Here is a 10,321-nt window from a genome sequence, read left to right as displayed (position 1 = left end):
TCACAGAGGAGCTCACTGCTGGTGTCTCTCCTTGCTGTTGGGCTTGGAGGGTCTGTCCACAGATGTGATGGTGCTTCTCCCAGTCCTTATGCTGGCAAAATGAGCCACAGTATCGTGCTGTGTTGCAACCACTGCAGGTTTCACTAGCTTTCCGGCCACAGTTCCAGCAACTCTAGAAGCAAAAGAGGAGGGGGAGAGATAGGAGAAATTAGCTAGTGTCCTAAATTTCATATTAAAAACAGCTGACAGGGAACTGCTAGTCAACCCTCTGCCTAAGGATGGTTGAGTCCTTATAGGTGCTACCTTGGGTGGCTGAACCTGTTCCTCAGCAGCTCCAGCCACCTGGGGGACTTCGGCCCTCAGAAACTGGGCAAGAACAAAAGCAGCTATTTGCTAGTACCAGTGATGCAAACTCCAAGTACGCTCTCACATTCAATCACCAGAAGCATGCTGACTAATAGAAAGTTTCAGTCAAACTTCAGCTAGCTCCTCTGACAGATTTATTAAAACATGCACATTGTAAAAAGTGCTTCTCCAAATGTGCAAGACAAAAAATGGAGAAAAAGACCTAACACACAGATAAGACTTGTTACCCAAGAAAACTTTGATTTTAATCATCTGAGTAATACCATTTGACTCAGTGGCACTTCTGGCAGGGAATAGTTAAGCTGGAGCCTAAATCTTTGGCAGGATGGGGAAGCCACTGCAGAATATGTGTGCTATTCACTTTCACACACTCTACAGCTATGCCAGCTGGATGCTGGAACACGGCCAATCTTTAAGTGATATTCCTCAACTACATAAAAAAAAATCCCAATTTCAGAATCAAACAAAGAACTAAATTCAAACCAATATTTTGAGGAAACAGACGTTTAATTGGAGTCATAAAATCATAGAATCATAGAATAGTTAGGGTTGGAAAGGATCTTAAGATCATCTAGTTCCAACCCCTCTGCCACAGGCAGGGACACCTTGCACTAAACCATGTGGTCCAAGGCTCTGTCCAACCTGGCCTTGAACACCGCCAAGGATGGAGGATCCACAACCTCCTTGGGCAACCCATGCCAGTGCTTCACCACCCTCACTGTAAAGAACTTCCTCCTTATATCCAATCTAAACTTCCCCTGTTGAAGTTTGAAGCCATTACCCCTTGTCCTACCACTACAGTCCCTAAGGAAGAGTCCTTCCCCAGCATCCTTATAGACCCCCTTCAGATACTGGAAGGCTGCTATGAGGTCACCACGCAGCCTTCTCTTCTCCAGGCTGAATAGCCCCAACTCTCTCAGCCTGTCTTCATACGGGAGGTGCTCCATCCCTCTTATCATCCTCATGGCCCTCCTCTGGACTCGCTCCAACAGCTCTATGTCCTTTTTATGTTGAGGACACCAGAACTGTACGCAGTACTCCAAGTGAGGTCTCACAAGAGCAGAGTAGAGGGGCAGGATCACCTCCTTTGACCTGCTGGTCACGCTTCTTTTGATGCAGCCCAGGATACGGCTGGCTTTCTGGGCTGCAAGCGCACACTGAATATCTGTATGTTAGTTCCATCCTCCCCCTTTTTGCTGGATTTTTGGGGGTTTTGGTTTATTTTTTATCTGGTTGGTTGCTTGCTTGGTGGTTTTTTTTCCATAGACTTGTACTGGCAGATGGGGAAAGAGTAACTGTCCAGTGCTCAATTGCTCTTTAAGACTGAAATCAAACATACATGGCATTCTCAATCCATACTGATTAAACACACAGACTAAACCAGGTAATTATAGATACATGCGTTATGGACTTTTTTTTTTTTTTTTTAAAATTCATAAAATTGTTCCCATCTTTAAGAACACTTCAAAAAAAAAAAAAGTGAAATTACCAACACACAGAAACAGATGTTTCTGGTAGTAAAATGCTGGGAATTCAGACTCCTTGACTGGCATCACCTGGTTTTGATTCAGTATTCATTGTTTCAGGTTCATTTTGCTCAAACTCTGTCCAGTGCTGGAGAGGTAAAACCACCTTTGGAAATGGGTAGGTGTGCTATTCTTGAACACCTTTTCATTAAAAGACCTTTTATCTCCACAACGAAAAATAACTAGAAGCAATTTAGAACACTGTACATGGACACGTACCTGCACAGGCATATTTATGCATACACTAAAATGACCTGGCAAGTTTGCGTTAGCATTTCAGAGATACAATGCCTCATCCTACTGGCCAGAAAGAGAGCAAATTGTGATATACCTGCGTTCTCCTTCTTTTGCTAGACTAATATTTCTCAACATTTGCATTGTACTTGTGAAGTTTCATTTTGCCAGCTTGATACTTGCACTGTGATTGGTAAATATGGTGTAATTCTGCTCCAACCGTGCTTGCACAGAATTTCCACCTACTGCCACTCCTGATGACCTCCTAGCTATTCATTTCCAACTAAATTGCCAGCCCAGAGTCTGGCCCTTTATCCCTTCATCTGAAAACAAATACACATGTGCAAAACCTCTCCATGCAGATTGTTCTGAAAAGACACTTTTCCCCACATGGAATAATAATGCTGAAATCAGCCAGCACCTGCCCAGGTGCAGGAATCTCTCCCGTGTGCAGATCTGACTGCAGCATTAAAGTATGTGATTTAATTGTGCTGGAATTATTTTGAGGATGTCAAACTGATCTATTCAAATATCTGTCTAAATATAGGCCAACTTCTATGGTATCTTCATTTTTCTTCTCTTCTTCTCTTTTGGGGAAGGCCTATCTGCACAGATAGAACTGTCTTCAGACGTGACCAGAGCCATCATATGATATTTCAGTATCTTACCACAAGATCTGTATTGATGTCAGAAAACAGTAATTCGATTTTAGCAATATTGGTTTAACATTCTTATTAAAATAGTCATCAGTTAACTATCAGCCTGTACAGAACATGAAAAGAGATACATAAGTGCAAGATTTTAATGAAGTGACAAAGCTCTAAGCTGGCTCCTTACATGATTACTTAATGTGTCCTACATTGCCTGGTATGTGATTTTGTCTGTTGGATGTATTTCTAATTTAACAGGTCATTACAGCTTTAGTGTAATTGTGAGAATAAAAGCACATAAAATACAAGAATTTCAAAACAAATTTTACTGCTCACATTTATGCAACAACTTATTGTATTTAACAATTATTAAAGTACAAATTAGCGTAAACAAGCACACATGCCATGGGAAGCTTGCACAGCGACAGTAGCTGGATTTGATGTGCAGAACTTCCTGTCCTACTCAGCCATCACCACTGAGGCCATTCATTGCTCTTTCCCATGTGAGAGTAGTGAAAAACAGCAGCAAAGATCAGGCTCAGGTACCACCACCTTTGGCAACAGATGCTTTCTGTTCACACGGCTGGCTGATAGCTCCAGAGCCCAAATTCTACTGAAGAATAGTGAGGCTCAAGATGCCAGCTAGTAGCCCGGGCTGTGCTTCACATGCTTCTGCTCACATATTTCCAGTTGAACAAATATCATGGGCAGAGCTTGAGCTCACTATGGGATTGAGCATGCTCAAGATATCTTCCCTCCTGGGAAGCTCTAGCAAGTACCAGCAAAATGGAGCACCCTGGCTGAACTGTGTAGATAGCATCTCAGATAACAGGGGCCCACAATGTCATGTTGGTGACAAGGTGGCAATCATCATACAAGGGCATATGAGCAAGACTATAGACTGTTTTATACCTGATTTAAGACTCCATTTCCTAGCACTGGCAAGATTCAGCCTAGAGTACTGTCCAGGTTGGGATGATGCACTTCAAATACAGCAAATCAAGTAAGACAAATAAGTCTGGGAAAAAACTCAGAGAAAGGCAGCTGTAATAATCAGAAGCCAGACAAACACAAGCTATGAGATGAGACTGAATGAATCCAGATTGTTAAACTCAGGAGAGATGGTAGCCTGAGAGGGGATGGTAGCACCCAAACATCTTGGAGGCTACTGAAGTGAAAAGGCAATGACCGTGTCTACACAGATGCATAGAAGAAGTAAGGAGATCAAACATCTGCAAGAAAAACTGGAAAGAGACTTTATGAGGAATCTTTTAAAGGACAAGCACAAATTGCCTAGAGGCACTAGAGAATCTCCATCACTAAAGCACAGGAAAAGCAGGTATCTTTTACAGCAATGACACAGCTAGAGTTGATCACCCATTGAGAAAGGGAGTAGCAGACCTCACAAAGCCTCTTCTGGTATATCTTCTCTTGTGTCTTTAGGTAGTGACCTACTATACTGCACTTCCAGCTCATGCTTTATAGAGTTTCAGACGTAGCTAAAACTACAAGGTGGACTGGATTACAGTTTAACTCTGCATTGCTTTTCCTGTGAAACAGTGAGGTTATACGAAAGGCCAGATTCTCAGACTACATAATTCAATTTAACTTCACTACCTTGAAAATGGATTAATTCAATGAAATTGGACTAAATTACACCAGATGGGAATCTGACTCCGAATTTATGCCACAGATCATATTTCATCCTCCTCTTTCAACTGACAAGGAACATCAGTCTTAGGTCATAGCCTTATCTTAGGTCAGACTCTTAATTCTCATGAAGTTGAGCTTCCATCTTCAAACAACAGAACTCAAGAAACTTCTGTTTGCCATCATGGAAATTCTTCAAAACAAATGCCCTCCATTTCTGCGGTCTCCAGTACCAGGACACATACTTGTCAATAATTGTGCCCAACCTGTTGCTTTCATCTTTGAAATATTCAACCACAACTGAGTATTGCTTTCCTCTGACACCTCCAGTTGAGACTCAGCGAAGAGCTTGCTTAAAAAAGAAACCCACAAAACAAACCAACAAATGGACTGTGACATGTCAAAAAGATGATGAGCTCTGAAATGCTTAAATGCTGCAAATACACCACCAAACCCTCAGCTGTCGTCTTTGACAAATTCTAGATTTCCCCAGTTTACCATGAAAAGAAACATGGCTGGGTATGAAGAACCCAGATTTTTCCCAGTTCCATGATGCCCATGGCATTCAAAGCTCTATCACTGGTAACCACAAGAGAAGGAACATGTAGAAATCACTAAAACCACAGTGGCATAAATGAGGACTGTATGAGCCATTGAACAACAGTGTAAAAAAACAGCAAAGTTGTTTATGAAAATTCTAACCAAGACCTGTCAGAAAGGGAAACACATTGGTACTTTGGAAATTCCCACACTGCGTCACACTGCAGCTCTCCATACAAAGATATTCTGACGTTTAAATGCTTCTAGTAAAGTTACACCTATCACTGAATACTCCAAGCTTGCCCAAGCCACTGTTTATTGTGTGAAGTACATCTATGTTCACACAAGTCAGCGTGAGAGAAGCTAAATCCTGAAAACAGAAGTGCAGAGAAGCATACGGAATAGACGTGCAAGCTGGCTAGCCAGGCTTAGCTTAGCAGTCTGGGGCAGTGCCAATGTTCGCATCACATCTGGACTGATCCTGCACAGAACACATGGCTCTGGCGCCTCTGTACCACCCACCACTGCAGGGGATGATGTGCTGCTTTCTAAGAGATGCCCAGCCAAAAAAAATTAAACATTAGCTGACACAGGTATTAAATTTAATACCAGCCTGAAAAATAGGCTTGCCTGAATCACAGCATCTGATGCTTAGTCAGGTTTGCTGGCACAGTGCTGGTCTCAAAGGATTGGTCAGCAGAGATTGAACCCAGCTGTCTTCAATGTCAACTAAGTGTGATATTCACATACAACATGAACTGCTGCAATATAAACAAGCCCTAACATTACACATCTCCTAAAAGCAGTGTTGGACCAGTTACATACTTGTTTTATCTGAGCAGATGTCAGCATCTGCTTTAAGTAGAGAGAACTGAAACACTTGTGTTCCTTCCCTGTCCTCCGCCCCCCCCCTACTCAAAAGTGAGGAAGAACACCAAGTGTCAGTTTTTCAGTGGCATTTTATACCAGAGCAGAAAGACAGGTGTTTTGATAATTTTTCCCCCTGCTACACTCTGGGCAGCCAGTCCTTTTGCTAAGCTGTTCACTCTTACTACTAAAAATGGTTTGCATAACAGTACATTGCAGCCAAAGCAAGCATGGCAGTCATTAAAGAGTAGGTTGCTCACACATGTTTCTGTACTCAGCCAAGTCAACTACTGACGAATGGGTCATCTTTTGTCAAGCAACTGTAAAGAACTGGTGAAGAAATAATTTGTGGTTCAGGAACACCATGCTGACACAGGTAGGCCTTCTCTAGTCTTTTGCTTTCCAACAGCAGTGTGCTCTCTTGCTGGTCTTCAACTATTCTCTCATCAGGGTAACAGAAAATAAAGAACATGTCCTGGTCAGTTGCAAGGGCCAAGAAACTATGAAAATCTTTAGAAAGTACATGTACAGACAATGAAGCAGTGGCATTGTGAGTTAAATCCTTCAGGCCAGGTTAGAAAGGGCCTTGAGCAACATGGTCTAGTGGAAGGTGTCCCTGCCCATGGCAGGAGGGTTGGAACTGGATGATCTTAAGGTCCTTTCCAACTCTAACCATTTTATTATTCTACGTATTGAACAATTCTATGATTCTATGTATTGAACAATTCAAACATAAGCAAAGAACAACAGTTCAACAGGGGATCAGGTCAGAGTCAGAAATTAAAACTATGCTGTGGAATGTGGTAATTCTGAAAACATTGCAGACCATTTCTTAAAAGTCAAGATGCTTCCAAATATCACACCTCCCTTATTGGTCCTCTCACTGTTCTCAGCAACCTTTATTTTGCTCTGGTCAGTTCAACACGCTCAATTTCACTGTTTTCTTGCAGGAAATCTTGCATGCAGGCATGCTACTTTTTGGGGTTAAAAACAAAGCAAAAGAAAACACTCAAAACCCCAAACGAAACCAGAAAAAAACCCCCACACAACACAAAACCCACAACAATAACAACAACAAATCGAAAAAACAATCAACTTCTCTCTGTGAGAATGCTGAAAGCTCTTGGATGAGGAGACTACATATTATCTTAAAATTACAATAATTACAAAAATCTTGAGTCTTAGAAGTAGTTACAACTTTGAGCTCTGGAGAAGACTGCAGTAAAAATCACTGCACAAAGTTCTCACACTAGAGCAGCTTCAAGAAGCCTCAGCTAGGTCCAGATCGCATTTCACTGACTAATAAATGAAGAGCTGTAAGGGAGAAACCTTGCCAATAGACAGGGAGTGGCCATATCAGATGAAAATCATAGAATCATAGAATGGTTGGGGTTGGAAAGGACCTTAAGATCATCTAGTTCTAAGCCCCCTGCCACAGACACCTCACACTAGACCATGTTGCCCAGGGCTCTGTCCAACCTGGCCTTGAACACTGCCACGGATGGAGCATTTACCACGTCTTTGGGCAACCTGTGCCAGTGCCTCACAAACCTCAACCCTTTACTCACAGTAAAGAACTTCTTCCTTGTATCTAACCTGAACTTCCCGTGTTTAAGCTTAAACCCATTACCCCTTGTCCTATTGCTACAGTCCCTGATGAAGAATTCCTCTCTAGCATCCTTGTAGGCCCCCTTCAGATACTGGAAGGCTGCTATGAGGTCTCCACGCAGCCTTCTCTTCTCCAGGCTGAACAGCCCCAACTCTCTCAGCCTGTCTTCATATGGGAGGTGCTCCAGCCCCCTTATCATCCTCATGGCCATTCTCTGGACTTGCTCCAACAGCTCCATGTCCTTCTTATGTTGAGGACATTAGAACTGCACACAGTACTCCAAGCGGGGTCTCACAAGAGCAGAGTAAAATGTCTCATATATGATACATGAGAAATCTGGTGCCAAATTCCCATCTCCATTCATAGTTTCAACAGCCAAAAAGCAAATGACACCTGTGGGAGAAACATTCTCTGTCAGGAACTGCATGGAGATTATACAGCAGCCTATACAGAGCTCTCTTGCAGGCCTTAGTGCAAGATAGTATCTCTTGCAAGATAGTCCAAGATATCCTTAGCACCAAGGATAAGAAATGAGGAGTGATGCTCAGCCTTCCTCTAGATCTGTAAGACAGCAGAAGCTGCTCTTCAGCATTCTCTTATTTGGCACTTGAAATAATCTAGTCCTGGAAATATTACTCCAGTGCCTTTAGTACACAGGCATCTGCGCTGCTGGAAGCGTTTTGCTGAAAGTTGTAAACAGAGAGAAGTTTATGGAGACTTACAACCTAGACAAATGAGGAGGGGTGTTCACAGAGAGATCGCGATATAATGAACACCAAAGCAAATGTGAAGTTTTATTCCTCAACCCTGATAAACACAAGATGTCATCTCCAAAGAAACACTTTTCAAACACTGGCAAATTCATCTCCTGTCCTCAAAGATGAAGGAAAACTCTAGTCCATCCTTACAGGAGTTATCAAAAAAAGCCTGAGCTAAAACAGGTTAACCGAAGCACTGCCCCAAGTGCTTGAAGTTTGTCATCATTAGAAGCTGAAGAGGAACTAATTATAAAAACTTAATAGATAGATACCTCTAACTCTCACATAAGAATCACTGTAATCTCTCTTCAGAGTTAATCAAGCATCTGTAAACACAAACTGAACAAACTTGAGTTCTGTCTGCAGGTTTACTAGAACTTTCATTTTTCATCTCAAAACAGCCACACTGATGTGCCACTCATGACCACAGGTGTGAAGGCTGCAGGATCAGGACACTAGACTTCATTTCTGGGTCCAGGAGGCTTGTAACCTCCCTGAGGATGTACAGCCCTGAGAAGATCCATAACCCTATGAGCCATATGTCATTAGAATGCAATTAAAAGAATTATTTGTCTTTTTTTAAAGTCTTGTTTCCAATAAGCGAACAACCTCATAAGCAATTCTGCTGGAGAAGAAGATGTCAGAAGTAAAGATGTCTGTTGTTATACAGCTTCTTCCAGAGCTATATGACTGCTCAGGAGTTAATTACAGCACACAAACTCTTCAAACATTCCTCTGGATGCACATTTGCTTGAGGAAGAATGGGCTGTATGTATTGGCACATAAGTACTTCCTCTATCCCTGCCTACACTATATCAGCTCACTAAACAGATTTCATTTGCTGTTTCCTCAAAAGGCATTTACCTTTGGAATTTTGGTTTTAACAATAGGAGTCTTGTAGATACACACACAAAAAATGACAGCTCTTTAATGATGCTAAGTCAGAAAAATGCCATTTTTATGAACATAGTGCAGGGAAAATGTTCCTGAGTATCTCAGATATAAATTCAATTTATTGGCATTTTGTGTCTCATTTAATCTACAATGGGACACTTAGTACTTAAAGGGTACATACACTTCCCCTAGTCCCTTTCTTCCTGAGAAACTTTCAGATGCTGGAAATCAATTCCTTTTGTCTCCTTGTTTTTCATCTGCTACACATTAAGGAGAAACTCTGGGCATTCAGTGATCCCACAATGGTCTTTCATCTCCAGAGAAGCCTGGTATGAATTAAAATCTTGTGCTCCCTCAAATTATGGATGCATACTGCAGCATGCCACTAACTTATCTGCTTGTGATTTTTGCCAGTTTTCTCAGCATGCTGCAGCTAGCTCATCTGCATCTTTCGACTTCAATGACTCTTCTGCAACGCTGCCCATCCAGCCCATGAGGAGTGCTTTGAAACAAACATACACAAATGTATGACCCACCCAACAGGTACTGCTGCCTACTCTTTTTTCAAAATCCCTGCCATTTAAAATTTTATTAAAAAGGGGGTTTACTACATCCAAGATCTTAGTACAAGAACAATAAATACTTCATTTCTTTCATTTCAATGGCCTTGAGAGATGAAGATTATACACAAATCACTTTTAACTGATGTTATTTTCTTTGTCATGTCTGGTTTTAAGGGCAGTTTTAACTTAGAATATTAAATTTGGATGTCAAATTTAATTGCTATCTAGACTTCTGTAGCACTGGTCAAACCCACGCTGCTCTTTCACGCCCAGCCAGCCATGCTGCTGGATGTCCCATACTGCATCAATTCAAGGCTCGCACTCTCAGGTCTGAAAGTAAATCAAGGCTTAACATACTTATTCTTGGTTTACTCTTTGTTGCTCTTTCGGCTTACTTTTCCTACTTCCAGAAGCTGTCTGTCCACTCCCCAAATCTCAAATATTCCCTGCAGTCAAAGCAACACATTCAAAACAAAGAAACACTTGCAAATCTGCATTCACATTCTGTCCTACAGGAACCATCATTTGCTAATCGCTTCTACATCCAACACCTTGCCAGACAAACTTTTATCCACCTTGCTCTACAATCTCTTACATGAATCATTTCTTTGTTTAAATTAGATTTCAGTATGAAATATTTTCCATGAAGCAATCTTGTCGTCTA

At 41.7% G+C, this 10,321-nt stretch overlaps 1 protein-coding gene across 8 annotated transcripts in view; it reads right to left on the bottom strand.

The window, feature by feature from the left end:
• Positions 1 to 10,321, bottom strand: part of RUNX1T1 (RUNX1 partner transcriptional co-repressor 1) — a 119,576-nt gene that overhangs the window by 3,949 nt on the left and 105,306 nt on the right. For all 8 annotated transcript variants that reach the window (XM_030475727.1, XM_030475706.1, XM_030475750.1 and 5 more), the window contains one exon: positions 1 to 172. This exon is cut by the window's left edge and continues 3,949 nt beyond it. In XM_030475727.1, the coding sequence (XP_030331587.1) occupies positions 1 to 172 (172 nt within the window). The remainder of the gene's footprint in view (positions 173 to 10,321) is intronic.

This window comes from Strigops habroptila, chromosome 1, assembly GCF_004027225.2.
Source record: "Strigops habroptila isolate Jane chromosome 1, bStrHab1.2.pri, whole genome shotgun sequence".
Lineage (NCBI taxonomy): Eukaryota > Metazoa > Chordata > Aves > Psittaciformes > Psittacidae > Strigops > Strigops habroptila.
The sequence above is the reverse complement of the archived record's forward strand: the minus strand, read 5'-3'. Positions and strand labels throughout refer to the sequence as shown.